Source organism: Microtus oregoni, unplaced genomic scaffold, assembly GCF_018167655.1.
Source record: "Microtus oregoni isolate MIOR12 unplaced genomic scaffold, Mior012 000045F_ref0000178, whole genome shotgun sequence".
Classification (NCBI taxonomy): Eukaryota; Metazoa; Chordata; class Mammalia; order Rodentia; family Cricetidae; genus Microtus; species Microtus oregoni.
In genome coordinates this window covers 3134040-3158954 of record NW_024543219.1, presented here as the reverse complement: position 1 = coordinate 3158954, position 24915 = coordinate 3134040, and the positions used below count along the sequence as shown (strand labels likewise).

The window sequence follows — 24915 nt, the reverse complement described above, 5'->3', positions numbered from 1 at the left end:
GGAAGAGGTTCTCAACCTTCCTAATTCTATGCCTTTAATACAGTTCCTCATGCTGTGGTGACCCCAATCATAAAGTTGTTTTGTTTCTACTTCCTAACTGTAATTTTTCTATTTATGAATCATAATGTAAATATCTGATATGCGACCTTTGCACAATCCGCAGGTTGAGAACTGCTGCAACAGGGATACTAGAGTGTAAAGATCACTGGGTAATTCAATATTAGCACCGTAATGGAATTCTGTGCTGCCTACTATACACTGACATACTGAGGGATGAACAGAACTTGACATAAGCAGCTACTGATTAATATTTTACCAGAGTGCAGTAATGTGTATACATGTATTTGTTTTGTGGACCTGGGGATCAAACACAGTGCCTCACACATCAGCCAGGATGCTCTACCACTGAGCCATACCCCTAGAGCTATTTTGAAGATTCCTAAATGTTTATTTTTCAAACCACCCACTCTTTCCCCACCATGTATGCTTTCTAACATCACTGGCAGCTTTTTCTTGACTTTTAAACTTTCTTTTCTTCCTCTCCTTTCCTACTCGACTTCCTTTATTACTATCCTGTTTAGGATCCATGTACAATTTGTCAAACAACTTCTTTTTTTTTTCTTTTTTTTTGGTTTTTCAAGACAGGGTTTCCCTGTAGCTTTGGTGCCTGTCCCGGAACTAGCTCTTGTAGACCAGGCTGGCCTCGAACTCACAGAGATCCGCTTGCCTCTGCCTCCTGAGTGCTGGGATTAAAGACGTGCGCCACCACTGCCCGGCTTTTGTCAAACTTCTTTAGTAGTCAGTATTCTTTATGGCTTCCTCCAGGACTATCCTCTACTTGCCCATCATAACTCTAACTCAACTGCAGCACTCTGCTGCTCCACGTGAATGCAGGGCGAGCACACAGCTGACCAGCAGCTCCATTCTTCACGAACCACATCTCTACTTGAAGCTTCTCACAGTTATTTTGCTTCTCAATCAGTTCAATCCATTTTCTTATCATGGAAGCTCCTCCCTACTCCTTTCTCCACTATTCTGCTTTATCCGGGCTGCTCCTCAGGCCCTGCTACAGTATATAGATGGGCGCTATCTATCTTCTCCCTCCTGGCACAACAGAAAAGCCAGCAGTCAGTGGCAAGATGGCCTTTCCCTCTGGCTTTTAAACAATCCCTCTTCTCCTACTTTTTAGGATTTGCTGTGCTTAAACTCCGCCCCTTTTCTCTCACCAGTAAGAAATATGTTCACATCTCTCCATCATAACTAACATGCCCTCAACTATTTGCCCTCCCCCCCCCCCCCCCCAGCTTCCTCCTCCTAACTTCTGCTCATGCCCAGGACTCTCAACTAGGTTTCATTTAATTTTCTCACAATGACAACCATTTCTCAAAAAATGGCTTTGTATCACACCCCTCACTGACCTATATCACTCTAAGCATCAAGTACTCAGGACAAAAATGGTGGGCTAGCAGCTGGTTTATGTGAATGGTAGAGAAGAGCCAGGATCAAATAGAGCAGATTGGATTCCAGAGGGAGAGGGGACCAGCACTAGAAACCACAAAGGAATGAGAGGATAGCTTGGAGAAACCACAGGCGACTCAGCCACAAGCTCCTGCAGTCTAGCCCCAGGGCTTGGGGTGGGGAGCAGGAGCCCTTCCAGAAGGAAATGCTGGTGCTCAAGGTGAAGGGACTGGAAATACTGCTCACAGCACAAGCCCACAGTTCTCAGAAACCTCAATCCAGTTCAGGTTCTGGCGAGAAAGCGTGTTCCACAGTGGCGAGCAGTTCCACGGTGTCACTCCTCACCACCGTCTTGACCCTGAGCACAAGGATAATTACAAACCAAGGACTCTGTGGCTGTAGGCTGAGGCTGGCCAGTGAAGAATAAAGGAGGAAGTCCTGCTCTTGGTGGCTAGGGGCAGATCTCATTAACTGAGAATAGCACTGGAGTCTGACAGCCCTAAGCTTGAGGTCAGTGGGTAGGTCGACCTCGAGGATTCTGTTGTAAAGACTATGGATTCTGAAGCTCTAGGGAACTACCTGTCCACAGCTGTAGCCCTCCAGCAGGGTGTTCAATACGTAGTGGGTTTGAACGTGAAGGAGATGTTTGTCTGTAAAGATCTCAGGCCGTGTTTCTTCCCTTATGCCCAACACACTTGGGAGGTGCCCTGCAGTATGAGGCTCTTCAGGATAACAACTAAGTTTCAGGATGGGAAAACCTCTGCAAAGCTAACTGTGGCCAGCAGAGGGCCCCTATACCCAAAGGAAGCTACCCAAATGAAGACTGCTCTGGCTGACTTCTAACCCTTGTCTAGATCAGGCTCATACCAGTAAGAATCATAGCAAGACACAAGTCTACAAGATCACATGACAGTGCCCTGGCACACCCACTGCAGACTCCAGTCCTACAGTACTCAGAAAGAGCCTCTCTGACACTGTATCTTTTGTTATTGCCATTTCCTTCCCTTTATGTTATTCTTTTAATTACTATTTTGTCTTTTCCCAGTATTTTAAAAATTTTATGTGTATGAGTGTGTTGTCTATGTGTATTTATGTGTATAAATGTATGTGTACAACTTGCATTCCTGAGGCCCTCAGAAGTCAGCAAAGGGTACTGGATTCCCTGGAACTGGAGCTATGGATGGGTGCTGGGAACTGAACCCTGGTTATCTACAAGAACAAATTAACTACAAAGATTCTTTATTGAGTTCCAAGCATTACAGGTCAATAAGACAGTTACACAGTACTCTAACCAACATTCTTCTAAGTACTTCTCTAAAGTAGGTCACATCAGAGGCCAAAAAGCAAGTCTGAACAAATATGAAAGAAGTGAAAGAATTCATTGTATCTCTTCAGATCAAAGTTCAATAAGAGTAGAAATCAACAGCAAAAGAACCTATTGAAATTATACAAGTATTTCTACACTGTACAATGTACTCTTAGGTAACAAGTCACTGGGTCACTGAAGAAACCAGGGAAGAAAATGACGACTTCCTTAAAAGTGGAAGCACATCCTATCAGAACCTTTGGGGTACAGGTAAGACATCCGTAGAGTTTCTAACTATGACTGCTATGTTAGGAAACCACAGTGGGGCTGGGAATGGCTCAAGTCAATAACGCCTCTCCTTTGCAAGTATGAGGACCTGGGTTCGATCACCAGCAACCACATAAAAACCCAAGATTTGTCACTTGTATTGGTTTAATAAAACACTGATTGGTCAGTAGCCAGGCAGGAAGTATAGGTGGAGTGACCAGAATAGAAGAATTCTGAGAAAAGGAAAGGCTCAGTCTGCAGTTGTCACCAGATGCAGAGGAAGCATGATGAAAATGCCTCAATAATAAAAGGTACCAAGCCACGTGGCTACCAAATACAAGAATTATAGGTTAATTTAAGATGTAAGAGTTAGTTAATAAGAAGCCTGAGCTAATTGGCCAAGCAGTATTGTAATTAATACAGTTTCTGTGTGATTGTTTCAGGTCTGGGCAGCCAGGAAGAACAAATGCCACCCTCCCCCTCCACCCCCAACAATGCTGTAAACACAGCACTGAGGAGGTGGTAACAAGAGGCCTCCTGGGTTGGCTGTCTGTCTAGACTAATTGGTGAGCTTCAGGCCAATGAGAAATCCTGTATCACAGTGGTAGACAGAATTCTTGAGGAGGGCACCAGAGGTTACCTTCAGGTCTCCATGTGCAACGTCACTGAAAAACAGTGATCTTATATTTGAGCAACTTAAAGGTGTATCTAAAAGTGTTAGAAAAACAAGAACAAGATAAACCCCAAAGCAGTAGATAATAAGAAATAGGATAGAAATGAGCTGGACACTAAAAGAACAATACAAAGACTTAATGAAACAAAGTAGGTTTTTAGAAAATAAACAAGATAGAAAAACTATTGTTCAAAAAAATTAAAAGAGAGGGAGGATATGATCAATCAAATTAAGCATGAAACCAGCACATTACAACAGATGCCAACAAAATCCAAAGGAACATTTGAAGGACTACCTTGAAAAAAATCTACATTCCAAAAACACTAGAAGATATGAATTCATAGATACAGGTACGCTACCAAAGTTAAATCAAGAGGATATAATTAATTTAGACAGCTCTATAACAAGCAATGAGACAGAGGCAGTAAGGTCTCACAACAGCACACCAAGACCAGATTCTTTCCCTCATTCTACCAATCATACCCAGGAATAGGTAACACTAACACTCTTCAAACTACTCCATGAAGCAGAAAGATAGGAAAACTGCAAAACTAATTGTGAGAAGCTGGTATTAACCCTGATATCAAAACCATAGAAGTGCACAGCAGCAACAGAAGACTGCAGACTGATTTTCCTGGTAAACAGACACAAAAAGCCACAATAATTTGCAAATTAAATTTAAAAATGCAATAAGGAGAATAAACATTATGGCCATGCTGGTTGTATCCAGGGATGCAAGGATGTTCAATGTATGTAAATCAAGAGATGTGATGCAGACTCAAGGACTGAAGTTACATCATTTCAGTCAGTGCAGGAAAACCTTTCGACAAACGCTGGTATCAGGATATAGCCTTCCAAAGGCTAGGACCTCAGTGTGCATCTGCATGCCTGGCCTACCTCTCCTCTTTACCATGTTCTCTCAGCCCCCAGAAGCATTCTCATGGTTTTCTTTTGTTCATTTTGCCTGGCTTTTTTATTTCTTTGTACAGGACTCCTTAATTTCCATACAGGCCTTATCTCTTTTCTCTCCACTTTCCCTCAACCCTTCTCTAGGACTTAATCACTGATGTTAAATAATTTATCTTTTATTGCTTAAAAAAAACTTGACACGCCTTTAATCACAGCACTTGGGGAGGCAGAGGCAGGCGGATCTCTGTGAGTTCGAGACCAGCCTGGTCTACAAGAGCTAGTTCCAGGACAGGCTCCAAAGCAACACAGAGAAACCCTGTCTCGAAAAACCAAAAAAAAAAAAAAAAAAAAAAAAAAAAAACCCTTGAGAAAGTTATTTCTCAACCATTTATTACACCATGAAACACCAGTTAAATCACATGGCACTTTCTGCTCCTGCCGTCCCCGCTGCAGTGTCTGGCAGAGCTACATGGATAACCTGATGGACAATGGCTGCTTCCATGAGGCCGCCATTGTTGGCTACTGCGACGCCAAATACGTCTGAGCAGCCACGGCAGTAGAAATAGATATGATTGTAGGAAAAGGCCGGGAAGGTTTCTTTTTACCAACTGTTTGACTCTTGGTGCAAAGAAGTGTTCAGTAATCAGAGATAACCTATTCGTTGATGGTGACTGCACAATGGCTATCCGGAAAAAGAGTCAAGGTGGGGAGCCAACATACAATGTTGCTGTTGGCAGAGCTGGTAGAGCACTGGTTATAGTCATGGGAAAGGAAGGCGTCCATGGAGCCACACTTAACAAGAAAGAGTATGAACTCACTTTATACCTGAGGAGGTCTGATGTGTAAGCAGCTTCTTCCTTCTATCTACCAACTGTCTTCATCACCACCCCAATTACGATCACAGTGCTACCAGACTGTAGATGGTAGCTAGTTTTTATTTATCTATTTTCTAATGTCATGATTCCCAAAGGGTCATTTGTATGTTAACCACTGTGTGTAACCAACCTTTATCTGGCATCATAACTGCAGCACAATAATGATTTGCATGAAATCTTGAAATTGGGGGAAGAGGGCATGCCGAATTGGGCATCACTTTGTCTTAGGAACTAATTAATGGGATACTGATTACTAAAATAAGTTAATATTAAGCAAGGTGCTGGTTGTACAATCTCTAATTTGATCAATGTCTTTTCAGCACTTTGAGCATTTACTTGGCTCATTTAGTCTTCCTTTTGTTTTTTTTTAATTTTTTTTTAATTTTTTAATTTATTTATTTATTAAAGATTTCTGTCTCTTCCCCGCCTCCGCCTCCCATTTCCCTCCCCCTCCCCCAATTAAGTCCCCCCCCTCAGCCCGAAAAGCAATCAGGGTTCCCTGTCCTGTGGGAAGTCCAAGGAACCCCCACCTCCATCCAGGTCTAGTAAGTTGAGCATCCAAACTGCCTAGGCTCCCACAAAGTCAGTGTGTGCAGTAGGATCAGAAACCCATTGCCATTGTTCTTGAGTTCTCAGTAGTCCTCATTGTCCGCTATGTTCAGAGAGTCCGGTTTTATCCCAGGCTTTTCCAGACCCAGGCCAGCTGGTCTTGGTGAGTTCCCAGTAGAACATCCCCATTGTCTAAGTGTGTGGGTGCACCCCTCACGGTCCTGGGTTCCTTGCTCGTGCTCTCTCTCCTTCTGCTCCTGATTTGGACCTTGAGATTTCAGTCCTGTGCTCCAGTGTGGGTCTCTGTCTCTGTCTCCTTTCGTCGCTTGCTGAAGGTTAATATTCAGGAGGATGCCTATATGTTTTTCTTTGGGTTCTTTAGTCTTCCTTTTGAAGCGCATGGTTGGGAGGAAAAAGTGCATGCATCTTTATTTCACTCTTTCCTCATCCCTCCTTTCAAACATGAGGTATTTGGTTTTTCCATTCTCTTGTGTAGTGCCTGGTTTATTTAACTTAATTAATACCTCCTTTGTTGACAAGCTATTTAGAGCTGCGGTGATTTGCTTTTAATACTATGATTACACTTGAGACAGACTCTTTGTAGTGTCTATAGGATATGAAGAGTGCAACTGTCAAGAGCAGGCACTTCCTCCCATGACCTTGCTACAATAACCACGCCGATCAGATTCCCAGGGACATTCTGTCATTGCAGTAGCTCAGACTTCTTGTCTTTGCACACCAGCTCTCTTCTTGAGTAAAATTGTAAAAGGCTGCCATTATGGATATTAGGTTCCCAACATAACCATCTGGAGTGTGTCTAGTTTATTTTTCATGGGACCAATGTTTATTTGCAGCTTAGGTTTTTATACGAAGTTACATTATTGTGGACTTGGCTGTCTTGTGATGTATTTTTTCATATGTATTCTGTGCCGTACTACTCCTAAAATGAACTGTTGCTATTGGGAGATGGGTTTTCTTTCGAATGGCACTACTTTAGGGACATTCTAGTATTTGCTTCTATTGTTTGGGCATTGTGGATAATGTACCGATTTAAAAACAAACCTTGTTGCTGATTTGTCCATTTCTTTCCCTGCACTTTGTTACATCTGGTATACGGTCTAACTCATCTGATTTAATATGCATTTAAAAATGCCATAACTGGGTCAGGCCCGAGCCAGCATGCTCCGCTGGACCCCCAGCCCATCGCCTGGAAGAGCCCACTCTCCCTGGAAGACAGACCATCCTTGAAGAGAATGACTGAGACATGGGCCACGCACTGTGTGTCTGCTCCCGGGGAACTGTCAGCATTGACAATAAGCGTTACCTCTTCATCCAGAAATTGGGGGAGGGTGGGTTCAGCTATGTGGACCTAGTGGAGGGGTTACATGATGGACACTTCTACGCCCTGAAGCGAATCCTGTGTCACGAGCAGCAGGACCAGGAAGAGGCCCAGCAAGAGGCGGACATGCATCGTCTCTTCCAGCATCCCAACATCTTTCGCCTCGTGGCTTACTGTCTGAAAGAACGAGGTGCCAAGCAGGAAGCCTGGCTGCTGCTACCTTTCTTCAAGAGAGGTACACTGTGGAATGAGATAGAAAGGCTGAAGGACCAAGGCAACTTCCTGACTGAGGACCAAATCCTTGTGTTGTTGTTGGGTATCTGCAGAGGCCTTGAGGCCATTCATGCCAGAGGCTATGCACACAGGGACCTGAAGCCCACCAATATTTTGCTTGGTGATGAGGGGCAGCCAGTTTTAATGGACTTGGGTTCTATGAATCAAGCGTGCATCCAGGTGGAGGGCTCACGCCAGGCCTTAACTCTACAGGACTGGGCAGCCCAGCGGTGCACCATCTCCTACCGGGCACCTGAGCTTTTCTCTGTGCAGAGCCTCTGTGTCATCGATGAGCGGACTGATGTCTGGTCCCTAGGCTGTGTGCTTTACGCCATGATGTTTGGGGAAGGCCCTTATGATATGGTGTTCCAGAAGGGTGACAGTGTGGCCCTTGCTGTGCAGAATGAACTCAACATCCCACAAAGCCCCAGGCATTCTTCAGCTTTGCGGCAGCTTTTGGCCTCTGTGATGACTGTGGACCCCCAGCAGCGCCCTCGCATTCCTGTCCTCCTCAGTCAGTTGAAGGCATTGCAGCCACCGGCTCCTGGCCAGCACACCACCCAAATCTGATGAAATGGGCATGTTGGGAAGACAACCTTGAAGGCTTCATCTCACTGGAACTCCTTCCATTCTACCCAGGATGGCTTTCATAGCTACGGGCGAGGATGGTGGGCCCTTGTGTGTTCTGCTCTCTGATCCCAATACCTGGGCAAGGAGCCTAGGGTGAATTGGAGGAAACTGAAACAAAATAGGGCTCAAAGCTGGACTGCTGGGCACACATCATGTTCTGCCTCCAAATCTGGGGGCAGGAGAATACATAAACAGAATAAAGTGAAAAGACCATGTTCAAAAAAAAAATGCCATAACTATTAAACACCTTGTTTATAGACAGATTAAATAAATTTATTCCAACCAAAAAAAAATCACATGGCACAAATATCCCAGTTTCATTATCTAACACTACTTAGTTAAATATATACATAGAAATTTAACAATGATTGAAAATTACCTTTATCACCCAGGTCTCTAAAAAAAGTTGATCCACAGCGTGCTATTTTGATTCCTGATAGTACATCCTCGATATCCTTAGGACAGACACACAAGTGAAAATCTTTCAATTTAAGGTATACAAGTTCATTTTCCAGGTCACCCCAAATGAACACATAAAGCCCCAGCACTTCTTACCTTCCTCGCCAGCTTCTTCACTAGTGTTTTACCTACAACAAAGAAGAACCATGACTTAGCACTCACATTTCTTCTCCAAACTCAGGCTGCATTAAGGAAGAAAATTATTTCTAAAATGAACAACTCAATCTAGGTAAAAAATAAAGCTGGCAACTTTAGTCAATATCTCTAATGTAAAATCAGGAGCCAAAGAATTCTGAATGTGAACACAATGATACTGCAGTTTTCTGCAAGGCCCATTCTCGGTCTCTCTCACACATGTGACATCTTACAGTCTTTATTCCGAGGGCACTGTGCATTGATCTGTGCCATGTGAGTCCTTTGTGTTTTAAAGTCAGTGTTTTGGTTTCACTGATTCAAAGACGTCACTTCAATAGGGTAGTTTTGGAAAGCTGCCCTGTTCCAATCCTATAGCGATCTCTTAAATATACCATTGTCCAGCCCAGTTTGAGGGGTGACTAAGACTGTCACAGTTGCTCTTCACAAGGTCTTATTAGACAATAGAGACCTGAAGCTCTTCCAGGTTTTCATACTTCTTAAAAACTTTACTATTATTATTTTGTGAGTGTTGGTGTGTGCATGTCACAGTACATGCAGGATGATTGGAGGACAACTTTCAAGAGCCCCTTCCCATCACCTTGCTTAGGAGGCAGGTCTTACATGTTTTTGCTATGATGTGCACTCTAGCCTAGCTGGCCTGTAGGTTTCCTTTGGGTGGCTCTCCAGTCTTCTACTTCCAATCTCACTGTAGAGGCGCTGGGATTACAGATGTATGCCACGGTGCTATATCTGGCTCCTTACATGGGCTCTCCAAATTCATTGAAATAATAAATGTTGTCTGTCTCAACCTAGTGATGAACATTACTGTGCAGGTGTAGAAACATCTGCAATCATATCTGTGAGGTTTCATGTTACTATCCTGGTCTAATGTTTTTCGCTGAGCATTATGTGCCTGTGAGTGAAAGTTCTTGATTGTCAGGGACCATCATAGCACGTAAGTTACTATACAATCTGCAACTGTGTCTGTAAAGTGTGTATAAAATTAGTAATATAATGATGATTACTTGCTCTAGAAAATGGTGCAATACATATATTTTAACTTTTTGTTTGCTTTTGACACAGGTCATGTTATATAGTCCTCACTGTCCTGGAACTTGCTTTGTAGTACAGGTACACCTGAGAGCAGCCATCCTTTTGTCTTATTTCAGGAGTTTGTATGGCAACATGCCCAGGACTATTTTAACTCTTAATCTAACAGTTTAATTATACATATAATTATGGAGGCAGTTTTATCATTTTTAATTAAAATTCAAAATATTAGCTTAAAAGAAATGGATCATAATTCAAATTTATCATAATGTTTTTCTTTTTTATTTCTTGAAGGGTAGTCTTGCTATATAGCTCAGGCTGGCCCGAGACTGGTGACCTTCCTGCCTTAGGGTGTGACACCATGCTTGGTCTCCTAACATTTTTCTTAAAGTTCATTACCATGTATATTTTATTTTTAGTTCTCCCAGTTTTTGAAAGAGATTGCACTCTATTCGGAAAGCATGTGAGGTGGCAATACCTGGCAGTGGGAAGGTGGAAGGGAATTGAGGATCTGAGGTGGCTTCTAATATATGATAGTTAGATGCCTTTTTTGAACTTTAAGAAAAGTCATGTGCTTTAAAAAAATCTATTTGAAACTTAATGAGTTAGGTAATGTCTGTTTACTTAAAGCTGGACGTCAGACTGTCAAACGGTTAATCCAGTAACATCAGTGCCAGAGAAACAGCACTGAACAGTGCCACAATAAAGTCATGAGTGATAACATGCTACAAGAATTAAGGCAAGAAGTAAATTATAGAAACTCCTGAAGAAGGGAGACCTCATATCTGCTTAACTGTGTAGGTGAGTGCTTAGCATGAAGGTGTGAAATTAATTTTCATAGTATTCCACCCCCACCCCCAGATCCTAGGCTTTTGAAAAATAGTACTATCCTCATCTTACATATAAAACAAACAAGTAGGACGATTTAGGTCATAATACTGCCAGTGGAAAATCTGTATTCTCAATCAGATACTGGACAACCTGACCCAAGTGAAGACGGTAATGTAACTATAGTCTTGTCTTCACAGAACTGATTCATCAGTAACATATGATTATAAAGGCATGTGAATAAAAATTAAAAGAGAAACATTGGTTAATTCATAGTAATTACAAAATCTGTTCATCTGTATATAGGATGATCATGGAACAGAGGAGCGGGTGTTATAAGCATTAGGCTAATCTGTGGCTTGATGTGCCAGGAAGGGGTCTATGTCTACCACATCACTCAGCAGTCACAGGAGCACAGAGGCAAGATCTGGTACCAGCCTCTGCTTTATAAACATGATAGAATTAACGTGGGAACTGAATGAAATGCTCCAACTGTCAAAGAGAAGGGGCTGGAATGTTCTGGGCACTAAGGAAGTCTTCTGGGTTAACACCTCTTTACTGTCATATTCCAAAACAGTCAAAACTGATATTGAGAAATGAGCTTTAAAGATGGAATAAAACTCCTTGCAGTTTCCCGTTGACATAAACACAAAAGTAAAATAGACATCATGAGTGTCTGATAGCTTTTTCTGCAGTCGGAGAGGCATCAGTGCGGGCAACAACAAAGGACAACGACGAGCAGGAGAAATGTCTGCAGATCGTAGGAGAGAAGGGTGGGAACATTCCCGCATCTCAGGGGAGGTGCAGTCTGTCCCAAAGATTACGAAGGACACCTGTTTTTAAAGCAGGCCATGCAGCCAATCCCCAGTTGGGGATGGGATGGTGATGCATCAGGGATAAGGAAGTTTTAAGTTATTTGTCACCTTACAGGGTGACAACTAAGAATATCCTTGTTGGGCACCATATCAAGGGTGTGTGCATGTGGTCATGTGTTTTCAAAAAAGCCAGAATGAAAATGTCATATACCGAGCGACTATGAAATGGCTACTCTTGTACCATCTTCAAGTGCCCTGAGAATTCTGATTTCTGTTTGGCAGAAGTAAGGGGTACAAGACTCCATAGAGTGCTGACTTCACAGCTGATACATTTTTTAACAGTGGCTTTAGTGTCCTCCTGTGCTTTGAGAACTGGAATTTCCATGTTCAACACCGCATTTGGTACAGAAGCAGCTTAGGTGTCCACACTAGCTAAAAGGAAAAGGAAGCATGCTCCAGATACACAATAACACTTCACTCAGCCGTAAAGAAGTTGTGTCACTTGCAGGAAAATGGGAGGAACTGGAGATCATCATATTAGATGAATTAGAGCAGGCTCAGAAGACACACATTTTCTTTCACAAGCAGATCTTAATAAAGAGACATAAAAGAAAGGAAGAGGATGGCATGGGGAAGAAGAGCAAAGGAAGGGAGGCGAACATGATTAAGCTTCATAACAGGCAGATATGGAAATGCCATCTGTGACTCACTGCTCCGTACACTAAATATGCTACTCAGAAAGGGTATGATGTTCTCTGTCCATTTTTATTACTCTAGGTAAAATTTTGCTCTTGAAATCTAAAAAAATAGTGTATTGTAGAATATTATTTTCAGGTGTGTTACTTTTGTTTATGCTGCATTTGATTAAGTGTGAAGCTGTGATTCTTTGCCTGTCTAAAATACCTAATAGTCCCAATAAAGAGACGACTGGCCAATAGTGAGGTAGAAGCAAGGTCAGGCGGGGCTGGCAGGCAGAGAGCATAAAAGGAGAAATGAGAGGAGGTGGAACAACAGAAAGAGAACAAGGAGAGGAGGACATCAGGGGCCACCTACCCAGCTATGCAGCAAGACACAGAGCAAGTAAAGAAGGCATACAGAAGAAGAGAAAGGTAAAAGCCTAGAGGCAAAAGATAATTTAAGATGACAAAAAATAAGCCAGGCCTTCATAAGTAAGAGTAAGCCTCCATGTGTGATTTATTTGGGAGCTAGGTGGTGCTCCCCCTAAAAGCCAAAAGAGCAAAAACATATCACAACATAGTGCTTCTTGATAAATGTAACGAAATAAAACAATTTATTATTGAAAGTTGATGAGAAAATTCCCAGTTAGGCAGAAACAGAAATCATCAGATACTTTGTCTTAGCAGACAAATTAATAATACTCTTAAGAAGTCTTAGTGTTTGTATTTCATGATTACAAGTTCAGAAAATTATTTTAGAATCAGTTAAGCAAAGACATAAAAAATTATACTCACTATGAAAATATTCATATTAGTAAAATAACTGTAGGAAATTTAAATGCTCCCATATAGTTAAATTATAGCATACTAATGAAACAGTCAACATTTTTTCAAGCAGCAATGACAGGGAAACTGCTCCGACATTAAACAGAAGAGGCTGGTTATGAAGTGCACAGCAGACAACACATGGTCTTACATCTGTAAGTGAAAAGGTGTTTTAAAGGATAAACCTTATGGCATGTGAATTCTATCTCTGTAAAAAATTTGCAGGCCAGAAAAGACATGTGCTAAGAATGCTGGTGACTACTAGGTGGCGGGCATCTGATTCTGGATGACTGCATTTTCTACTCTACAGATTGAACGGCTTCTGTTTTCAAAATGGACAGCCTTTTTTCTCACACTCTCTAACTTCACCATCTACAACACTCGGAAGCAGATACTACTGCTCTGTGGATCTAGAAACAAGTCAGGAGGCTTTGGCGCTAACCTAGAGACATAGAGACTGCTTCCAGTCCACGCGACTCCATGTACTACCCTCGGCCCTAGCACAGTGACACATTCTGTGGTAAGTCACCTCACATATGTCCAATACTTCTCACTTAACTAATGGGAGTAAGTACCTCAAGGGTGCTTGGTTAAAAGCGCAGGAACACAGAGAGACTGGAACACAGAGATAAGGGAATGATGGGTCAGTTCTGTGCCTCTTGCCCAGATTTCTTGAGCAACTGATAGCTGGCCCTACACGAAACTTTAATAAGGCTACTGACAATCACACTGTTTTTTAAATCCATTATCTCTTACTACTAAGGCTACTTCTGCAAGCCTCTGACATTCTTCCCTTTCTTACAACTTGAAACTGCTTTCTCACTCACTGAGAGTAGAAACAGGGATGGTAACTATCCCTTTCCTGATGTTGTGAGGGCCTTTCCAAGAGCCTGGTTAATTTCCTCTTCCACCATGCTCCCTCACCCTTGTCCTCTCAGGGCTTTTGTCCTAGAAAAACCCTCTCCTCTACTCACTGTGCCCCAATCATCCCCCTCAGTCCAATGTTAAAACTCTTCTCAACAGGTGTGGTGGCGCACACCTTTAATCCCAGCACTCGGGAGCCAGAGACAGGCAGCTCTCTGTGAGTTCGAGGCCAGCCTGGTCTACAGAGTGAGCTCCAGGACAGCCAGGGCTGTTATATAGAGAAACCCTGTCTTGAAAAACAAAACAAAATAAACAAACAAAACCCCAAACTCTTGTGTTGGTCACATTTCTACTAGCTGAACGGGAGATGCACCCTCTTGGCAAACAGGGAGGGAGGTAGATAAGGCAGGGAGAGGTAAGCGGCGGTAGCTAACACGGCACAAGAGCACTCTAAATGGTTCCTTGATTTTCAGCCTCCACGTGCTCGCTTAAAACAGGTGAAATCTGTGGATGTGATCAACAGTGAGGTTGAGAAATTGAGCGATTTGGGCAAGCTGATGAAGAAGGCTAGAGAAAGCAAACTGCATACGGCACAAATGACTTGGAGGATCTAGGTGAGGCTGAATTTAGTGGTTCTAATCTGTGTGTGACTTCCCAGCAGTTTCAATAAAAGGGATATTATCAAGTAGTTATCAGAGTGACAAAGTCGCAAACCCTGTGGCTGCAGGACAGCGAAGGGGACCTTGGAATGACAGAACAGTGGATGCGAGACACTTTTATGAGGGCAGAGAATAGACACACTGGGTAGCCAGGAAAGTGGAGGATAATTAATTAGTTGTTGCTAGAGATGCAAATTTTGAAATGTGACTGTAAAATTAGGACAATTAGTAGCATGGGCTGTGAATGGTGAAAACATGTCACTGGAAGAGAGTGCAGCAAGACAGAATCTAAAAGGGGAGATGGGGCTCTGGCCAGAGAGCCTGTGCTGCAAAACAGGGCACACAGCAGAGACCCAAGCCTACAGGACCCCAGTAAAGGAGCTGCCAGTATCTACCTGGGGTGCTATGCAGAGTGCTTACATAAGCCTCATCAATTGTATTAATAAAGCATACTATTAACAAAAGGCCAAAAAGATAATACCAGGTAAATGAGTTTAAAATCTAATAAATCTTAGATTGCTTTGCATCATTTCATTTACCCAGAAAGCACGGGTAAAGCACGGGTTTGGCTCAGTTTATCTTTGTTTTGCTGTTCATCGTGATCCGTAGGAATGTCACCAAGATTATCTTATCCACGATGAAAAGTGAAGATGAAACATCATATGCATAAAGGATGTATTATTTGGCTTGCAAAATTACTGAAGTCTTGATTTGGCTCGGTGCCTTCTGATGGTTTAACCGCATTCCAAAGAATAATAAAAGTAGAAATGTCACAGTCTTTAATCATAGTTTACTGTAGTTCTTTGAACATATTTTAGGGGCGATTTTGGTGTCTTTTTTCTGTTAAATCTGTTATCTGATTTGCTCCGCAAGCAATTTCTCTTGCCCGCTTCTGTTCAGTGATGCTACAGGTCTTGTTTCTTTGTGTTTCAGCTTCTGCTGTTGGGCCTGGGACAATTCAGATGACATATGTGGGAATCTAGGTACCGGCTCCTTCCCCATGGCTCACTTACTGCTCGTGAATGCACATAGTGTCTGGTCAGACAGTCTTTAGTAAAGACTGTGTCTCACCCTGTCCTCTAACAGTGCTGAGCACTTTAGGGAATGCCCCAGTGAGGCATGGGACGGTTTGGGAGTTCTTGAGTTCCTTCCTGAGCTCACTAGGGTGCTGAATCCAGACAATTTGGCCCTGCTGACTTGATGAGAACCCTAGACACACACTGCTCTAGAGATCATCTTTTGAATTTAGGTTCCCATGAAGGATTAATTCCCACTGTGGGTGATTAATATTTGTTATGACCTCTGGAAAGCTCCCCATGCCTCAGTTTTGTCTCCTTCCCAAGTGTTCTTAGGCAAAGCACTCAGCACGTAGGTTGGCCTGAATCTATCCCTGACAGCTCTTACCACAACCTACACCTATTTGTTTATCTTATTTTATATTTTTGGAAACAGGATTTTGCTTACTGTGGATCTTAGCTAGCCTCACACTAGCAATCCTCCAGCCTCAACTTCCAATGTGTTCTGATTACAGGCATATGCTAGTGTCTAGCTGAATGACCTGTGCATGTTTCTGAGAGTGGCTGAAAAATCTCCATTTTATGTTAAAAATGAGGAGACCAGAACTTTTTACTTAACCTATTTTTATCACTCAGGTCAGAGTTCTGTAGCCAGACGGAAGGACAATGGTGCTGCTCTTTCTGAGTAATGCTGGTTCAGCAAGTGAACCCCAGGTCTTCATCTCTTCTGGATACCCTCTCTGCCTTTCAAGCCATAACCCTGGATACCCTCTCTGCCTTTCAAGCCATAACAAGAGCGGCCAGATCTCCAGTGTTCCTGGTGGAAGAGAATGAAAGGCAGAGACTCCACTCCGCTCTACAAACAAGCAAATAAGGACTGACTGGGTGGGAGAGGAGAGGGTGCTCCCACCCTTCAGCGCCCCACAGCATTCCGACTCCAGGGGCAGGCCAGGGCAGGGCAGGAGCAAAGTTCTAAAGGGAAGCCTAGAGCACCGCTCCTCCCAATAGCCCTCGGAGCTGTGTTCCTTCTGTTGTAGGCTAGAACGAGTTTCTGTCTCATTGAGTTGCAACAGGAGGGAGAATGCCAGTCTTAGTTAAAGCACTCTAGACTTGAACATTTTCTTATCAATTTTAGCAGCTTAACTTGAATAGACATTTCTAAATTTCCTATAACACCTCAGATGCATTTCCAGAGACTGTAAATGTGATTCTTCATTTTTCTATCAGTTTCAGTGAGCAGTGGATTTATGTGTTCTTTATGCTGCTGTAACAGATACTAAGTTTACTCACTCCTATGAATAGAATTCCCCATTGTGAGTACAGCCTGTTTTATCCACTCTCTCACCAGAGGACATGTGGATGGTTTCTAGCTTTTCTGCTAACCTAATGCTGCTGCTATAAACACTCTTTTGCATATCCTATGACACACCAGCAAGTGTTCCTATTGGGTATAGAGTATATATACCTAGAAATGTGAATGTTGGTAGAAAATTCTATAATGTTGAATTTTGCAAGGCAGTTACAAGTTGTTTTACAAAGCAGGTGGAGCTTTCCATTTCCAACCAAGAGTATAAAGGTTCCTGGAGCTCTCCACCTCTGGTTACAGCCTCCTCAAACTTTGTTGTGACACTCGCCAATAAGAGGTGTAGAATTTTATCCCACCACAGTTACAAACAAGGGAAGAATTTATGTCCATTTTCTTGTTTTCTCTTCTGTGAATATCTATTTCTTCCACTTTTTAATAGCTGTACAGAGGAGGGGGTGAGAAAAAGGTCAAGAGAGGAGAGCACTCTTCCCTGCTTAGTCTTCTTGAGCAGTTCTAGGGATGGGAGCTAGGGCCTCACACATCCCAGGTAAGTACCTTTAGCCCTTAGAAGGGCTCTTCGGTTGGATCTAATGAGTTGATAAAGAAGTCTGTTTTATTAAATTGACATGTATGAGGAAAGCCTCACAAGAAAGTGGAGCTTGAAGAAACAACTAAAGCAAGATGCTTTGATATTTAGACAACAATCAATTTAGAAGGACAGACAGGACAAATGGATCTCTCCACTAAGCTATATCCTAGGGATGTCGTTAAGAGATATGGGACGGGGCAGGGGTAGAAGCTAATGGAAGCTAAAGGTTACTTCAAAGAACTTGTTAATTGGGGCTGTGATGAATTACTGCAGTCACCAGTCTGGTGATCAAGGCTGTTTTTCTGGCTTTGCTTTGTGAAAGATGTCCCTCTCACAAGAATCTTTATGGCTTGTGGCATGTAGGAAAAGACAGGCCAAATGGCCCTTTCTGTAGTGACAGTTTCTCCAGTGATGTCGCTCTGAAGTAATTATACTCTGAGATGACCTGACCTTCACTCTTCCATGTGCAAACTTTTTTAAAATTGTAGCTTCATATTCTCGTGTTCATTTTATGTGTTATAAATCCTGCCAGTTTTGAATTTGTTTCAATTTCTTTAAGGCAACTTTTGATGAATAAAGTTCTATTTTAATAAGGGTGAATCTTGTTCTTTTGGTTCGTACTTTGTCTTATTTAAGAAATGTTTATCTCAGGGAGACACACAGAGATATACACACTGCCAAAAGGAGAAATGACATACACGTGAATCACCGGAGACTCAAATACACATATTAGTAATTGACAGACGGCTTAGCAGGGTGCAGCTGAGCAGAACAGCACCCTCAGCAAAATCTACTGATTCTCATAAGGTTTTCATCTTTTGTGAGAGCAAACTCTGTTTGGCTATAACAGTCTAGAATGAGTTTCTATTTCATAGAATTGGAATTGTCAGTGAGGGGTAGGTTTTTTTTTTTTTAAAAGATGTGTGTGTGATGTTATGTGTGAGTGTTTTGCCTACAATGTATATCACATGTGTACTTGGTGCCTGTAGAGGTCAGAAGAGGTCACTGGATCCTCTGAAATAGGAATTAAAGAGAGTTGTGAGTCACCATGTGGTGCTGGGAAATTGAACCTGGGTCTTCTAAAAGCACAACAAAAGCTTTTAACTGCTGAGCCATTTCTTCAAGTTCATGTCCCTATACCTAGGCTGGGCAGCTTAAAACAGTATGACTCTTGTTCCAGAAATCCCAGACTTCCAGTCTTTGGGGAATCTGCACTCAGGAGCACAAACCCACACATAATTAAAAATAAATCTTAAAACTATTATTATTAAGCCGGGTGGTGGTGGCGCACGCCTGTAATCCCAGCACTCGGGAGGCAGAGGCAGGTGAATCTCTGTGAGTTCAAGGCCAGCCTGGTCTACAAAGGGAGTTCCAGGACAGGCTCCAAAGCTACAGAGAAACCCTGTCTCGAAAAACCAAAAACAAAAAAACAAACAAAAAAACCCCCAAATTATTATTATTGTATGTGTGCGCCAGCACATGCCATCGCATACATACATGTGGGGCTCAAGGGAGTTGGTTTTTTCCTTCTACTCCACGTGGCTTTGAAGGATTGAAGAACTGAGCGCTCTGACCATTCAAGCCACATGAACTGCTCCTCTTCAGGAGTTTTTAATCCCTCAAGTTGGTCTATACTGAGATTCCAGCAGCTAATCAATCATTCTTAAACTATTTCTGACATAAAGTCCTGGTAGATTCTGGGTGACTAACCCTGTGGATCTATCTGTTTCTAGTTTTAGGTCAGGGTCCCCAGGGACCTTAAGTCTGCTGTGACACTTGATGGACTTGAGTTGCTGATTTTATAGTTTTTAACCTTTTTTTTTTTTTCCCTTTTTCTGCTGTGAGGACAGAAGTGATAATGTCCAAGTTCTGTTCATGTCAGAGGTTAAATTACTTTATTATTTATTTACTTTTTTTTTTTTGAGATAGGATCTCAACTATGTAGCCCTAGCTGTCCTGAACTCACTCTGTAGATCAGCCTGGCCTTGAACTCATGGAGATTCGCTTGCCTCTGCCTCCTGAGAGCTGGGATTAAAGATGTGCACCACTACATGTGACCCAAACTATTTTTTAAATCTTTGATTAGTATCTTACTATATCAATGTAGGTCAACATTTTAAAAGTTTTGACACTGCTAAACTTCCTTCCATGGGACTTTATTAAAATAATCAAAGCACATTTTTATTACTTTATTTTCTAATTTCCAAACCTTCATTGTTCCCCCAAGATGAAGTCTACACAGCCCTGCCAAGTACACATTCCTTGAGTGGGTGAGCCGTCACTGAGATCTTTTGTACAATTTAGCCCTTATTTATTCTTCAATGTGATCTCCAAGAAATGCCCCAAGCTCTCCATCTCCAGTGACTGGGGACGACTTCCTGTCCCTAGGGTTCTTGAGAGTGTTCACCTGCTTTTGCCCTGGTCAGCCTTTCCCAGAGCACTCCACCCTGCTGACTGCCCCGCACTGTGCCCTCACACTTCTGCTGTCCATTAGCTTACTTACTGAGAAGCCAGCATTTTGTGACGTTGTGTCAGCACGAGAAGGTTCACAGCACTGTGGCACACACAGTCTGTTGGGGTGAGCCCAGCTGGTTCCTGTGGTACACCTAGGGTTTCTGCCATTGTGGTATAATTGTGAGCTTACTGTTTATAAAGTCATTGTCCTTTGTTATTTTAATTTTTGGTTATATTTTTTCAGAATTTTTCTACTTACAGCATAATGACATAATAACTGATATATGGCTTTCCTTAATAGTTAGTTTAGTTTATTTTTCCTCTCAATTTAAAACCTTAATTCCACAAAAAACTAATAATATCCAGCCAAATTATTAAATAATCTTCTTAGTGGCATCTTAAAAACACTTACTTTTCATTTAAAAAAATCCGTACAAAACAACTACTTCTAAGATAAATACATATGAAAGTTTACAACTGTCATATCATAACAACAAAATACACAAAACACAGAATGGTGATAATTCAAATGCAAAAAAGCTGTCACTAATCTTGAAAACAGGTTTTTCAATGCTCATGTTTAAGTTTACAAAAAAAAAAAAAAAGTCACTCACGCTCCACTTGCTCAAACATTACTGAAAAGAGGAAGTCTCGGGGTGTCATGTAATATTCTCCCTCATGCTCCAGGGATGAAAACTGCATGAACCGCTGTTTACGTAGAGAAAGTTTCTCTACTGATCCCACGTCATTTTTCTAAAAGAAAAAGAAATAATAATTAAAAAAGTTTTTCAGTATCATTGCCAAACTCAGTTACCTCTAGAATTACCTTTAAAGAGTGAGATCTCACAGCCCCAAAGTTTATAGTAGTCATTTAATAAATATCAACTAAGTCCCTACGTTTTTAGACACTGAGTTAAAATACCAATTGAGACTAATTGGAGGGAAGTTACTTTCAACGGGAGCATGACATTCACAAATGTGTAGAGTCACTGCGATGGCGGGAAGTGACACAGCACAAATGGGAGACAGTGGCGGCAGGAGGGTCCTTAGGTAAGACAAAGCAGTCCTCTGAAGGGACACTGACAGAGGCCACAGGAGGAGTCAGTGAGCCCTGTTCTCGGGAGGAGCAGAAGGCCACTGTCACCATGGTGAGGAAGAGAGTGGCGAAGACAGATGTTCTCCTGTGAGGGCTCTGTTCACACAACTGTGACTAGCACCATGCAGAAAGGACATGCACATGCTGCTGGTGCTGGAGTCTCTCAGGTCTTAGAGCCGAGCCTTCCCAACAGCTGGAGGACAGTGCTGAAACATCCTGTGCTTGCTGCTCCACTCAAGGCATTCAGCCTCGGGTTCCCATGCCATCTTCCTACACACAGATGGGCCTTGTGCTGGGCAGACTGCGACATGCAGTTGACAACATTGGCACCCATGTGGAGCCTTGACATGATATTGTGCTGCTTTCACCCCACACTGCTTTCCTGCGGTATCCTTTTCACTGGGCTATGCATGCTCCAGGACACACCACCTACTTTTCATACTCAGCACCAACACTGGAATTTACCCTGACACACAGGCGATAGACAGTGACTGCTGACTCAAACTTGATGTAGGAGGTCCTTCTGTTTGTGTGTTGCTTTCATTGGATAATGAATAAAGAAACTGCCTTGGCCTAGTTGATAGGACAGAACTTAGGTAGGCAGAGTAAATAGAACTGGATGCTGGGAAGAAGGGCAGACAGAGAGACGTCATGGATCTCCTGCCTGAGACGAGTGCTGGCTAGAATCTTGCCGGTAAGCCACAGTCACATGGCTATACACAGATTAGTAGAAATGGGTTAAATTAAGATGTAAAAATTAGCCAATGAGGGCTGGAGAGATGGCTCAGAGGTTAAGAGCATTGCCTGCTCTTCCAAAGGTCCTGAGTCCAATTCCCAGCAACCACATGGTGGCTCACAACCATCTGTAATGGGGTCTGGTGCCCTCTTCTGGCCTGCAGGCATACAGACAGAATATTGTATACATAATAAATAAATATTTAAAAAAAATAGCCAATAAGAAACTAACTAGAGCTAATGGGTCAAGTAGTGTTTAAATGAATAGAGTTTCTGTGTGATTATTTCGGGTGTAAGATAGCTGGGTGGCCAGGACGACAATTAGCCCGCTCCTCCTGTTACACAAACCAAAATGGAAGAAAAATGAATTCTGGCTGCTTATATCTCTTCATATTCAAGGCCACCAGAGACTTCTTTTGGCTGATGTGAATTCCTAACTAATTCTCTCCCCTGAAGTAGACAACAGGCTTGCTAAACATCCAGTTTTGCTCCTTCTGCATTCTATTTAGTGCAGACAGCATACCCACAACATAATGGACATCAATGCTACTTTGTCCATACACTGTTACTATAAAAGAAAAAAGGTGAGGAGGGAACGCAGTACCTTGCACAAGCTGGGAAAAGCACTACCCTGACCTATAACCCAGTCTAGGGGCAAGTTTTAATTACATGCATCATACTTATCCTAGCAATCAGAAAATGGAATTATGGTAGTATTTCTGAATATTATATATAAAACACACATACACACACATATAGCAAAACATCAGCATTTATACATAGCAATATACACATATCATTTTGCTTACCAAAGAAAAAGCAGTGGTAAGTTGGACAAACATTAATTTCTGAGGAAGTTCTATGTGCTTTGACAGTGAATTTATGTGTATGGCCAGGAATGGGAGGGTGGGCTGTAGCAAAACCAGAAACCTACCTGCATTTGCAAAGCCTAGGGATTAGAACAGAAAGAGGCTAAACATGAGACTGTGTTGTGACTATATAGAAGAATTTTTAAAGGCATATAGCTAATTAACTTATAGCCTATTAAGAAAATAGCAAAACTAATAATCACATCAGAGAAAGTACACTCTCAAACCCTGAGACACTACTGGTGCTTTTCTAATTTCTGTATCAAAGTTGTTAAATTTTCCTTTTTTTTGATATTTCTTTTTGTTTAAATTCTTTTCACATCTCAACCAATTATCTAGTCCACTACTTTATTCAACCCTCTGTCTACTGGTCTTCTAAAGAGGGGCAGTTTACATTCTTGTTTTCTGGCTGTCCTCTTCCTTGTAGCGATCTTATTTTTCCTGGTCTTAACTAATATGTAGGAAGTAAATATACAAACCGGCTGCTCTTTCATAGCAAGTTGTGTAAAAGATACTGTATTTTTCTCTAGAAGGTTTAGTTCTAAAAGTTTCTCTATCTTGTGGTTATCATTTTTTAATTAAAATGCTTATTTAATTAAAAACAATGTGAATGTGTGCATATGCCACATGTGTGGGTGTTCACAGAGGCCAGAAGATGGTATCAGATCCCCTCAAGACACGGACAACTGTGAGATGCTTGACATGGATACTGGAATCCAGCTCCAGGCCTCTCCAAGAGCATCAAGCGCTCCAAACCAAGGTTACCATTTTCCATGTCTCTAAGAAGAGCATCAAGTGATCCAAGCCATGGTTATAATTTTCCATGAGTTTCTATGAAGAGCATCAAGTGCTCCAAAGCACAGTTATCATTTTCCATGAGTCTCTAAGAACAGCATCAAGAGCTATACAATCTTTGTCTCTAGGACCCTTTCACTCACAGAGTCACATTTCTGAAGAGCCAACCCTTTAAGAAGTGCCATTTTATGGAGCTGGATAGCTGACTGGATTGCTTGCATCTACTTACATTTTGGCTAAATTACTTTCTAGTGAACAATATTATTAGCTAAAGGTAACAAGAATCTTTTTACTAGTTAATTTCTTTTCTTCTTTTTTTTTTTTTAAGTTTTTCGAGACAGGGTTTCTCTATGGTTTTGGAGCCTGTCCTGGAACTAGCTCTTGTAGACCAGGCTGGTCTCGAACTCACAAAGATCCGCCTGCCTCTGCCTCCCAAGTGCTGGGATTAAAGGCGTGCGCCACCACCGCCCGGCTACTAGTTAATTTCTGAACTTGTTTGCACAGAACTGTAGGTCACGCCCACAAATAACCTCCAAATATGACTACAACCATGACTCCCCACCAGCAGTGGTTGGAACCCTTCAATACCCTCTACCAACACCCTTACAGTTTAATTTGGTACGGTAGCTTTCTGAGCTCCTGTTACTCCCTAGTATAAACAAACCCATTCTACTAGCCCAAAGCCTTCCAATTCCCATTATTAGCATCCAACCTCTGTGTATCCTCTCCACTGCCTCTCTCACTGAGACTGAGAACTCTGCTGTCAGCAGTCAACAGTGCCCGTTATTTCTTCTGTGAGGTATACAGTGGCTGCTCCCAGCTCCCATCTTACTACCAATCTTCCCATAGCTTTACCCTCTGAGCTCAACACTTAATTGAGCATCTACTAATTTCAGAAAAACAGTAGGAGTCAGAATGCAAATGAACCAAGGGGATAATTGTGTAGCAGAAAATGTCAGCAGCAATGCAGTAGATAACTTAGTGAGTAAGATGCACAAGGCAGGTTGGGAGCATCTTTATAAGCATGTTCTCTCCAATCCTCAAAATACCCAGTTGGAACCAGTTTTTTCTTTTAAGCACCCCTTAAAAGAAAGGGATGTAGGATTGTTAAGGTCAGCCAGCTTGCCTAGATTAACACAGTAGGTAACTGACGGCACAGCCCATATGGCACCAACCTCAGTCTCCAACACGTTCCCATAGCAGCTCCTGTGAGAGAAGATGCAGTGCAGAAGGTTTCATCCAAGATGAGGATATAAGCTAGAGTCTAGAGACTAACAAAGGAAAGGACTAGAACTGGCCATTCTCTAAGTCCAAAGCTAAATGATGCCCATTTCCTAACTAGTATGCATTCCTTCCCTGGTTATATCAAATTTAAGTTGAGTAGAATGTCCTGAATAGATTTGTTTGCTATTATAAAATTTAAGCGGGGGGGGGGAGGGGAGAAGGACTTTTGTGAAATTATCA

At 42.2% G+C, this 24915-nt stretch overlaps 2 protein-coding genes and 1 pseudogene across 2 annotated transcripts in view; 2 read left to right on the top strand and 1 right to left on the bottom strand.

The window, feature by feature from the left end:
• Positions 1 to 24915, bottom strand: part of Micu2 (mitochondrial calcium uptake 2) — a 92031-nt gene that overhangs the window by 36395 nt on the left and 30721 nt on the right. Inside the window, exons 2-4 of the mRNA XM_041633964.1 lie at positions 20571 to 20709; positions 8835 to 8866; positions 8659 to 8734 (exon numbers count right to left, since the gene is read on the bottom strand). Of these exons, the coding sequence (XP_041489898.1) occupies positions 8659 to 8734; positions 8835 to 8866; positions 20571 to 20709 (247 nt within the window). The remainder of the gene's footprint in view (positions 1 to 8658; positions 8735 to 8834; positions 8867 to 20570; positions 20710 to 24915) is intronic.
• Positions 2011 to 5699, top strand: LOC121434868 (annotated as a pseudogene).
• Positions 7211 to 8492, top strand: LOC121434962 (serine/threonine-protein kinase 16-like). The gene has a single exon (XM_041633965.1). The coding sequence runs from the start codon at positions 7302 to 7304 to the stop codon at positions 8217 to 8219; it is 918 nt and encodes a 305-aa protein (XP_041489899.1). The 5' UTR covers positions 7211 to 7301; the 3' UTR covers positions 8220 to 8492.

Coding starts and splice junctions, on each gene's coding strand:
- LOC121434962 (XM_041633965.1), top strand. CDS start 7,302: ATGGGCCACGCACTGTGTGTCTGCTCCCGGGGAACTGTCAGCATTGAC.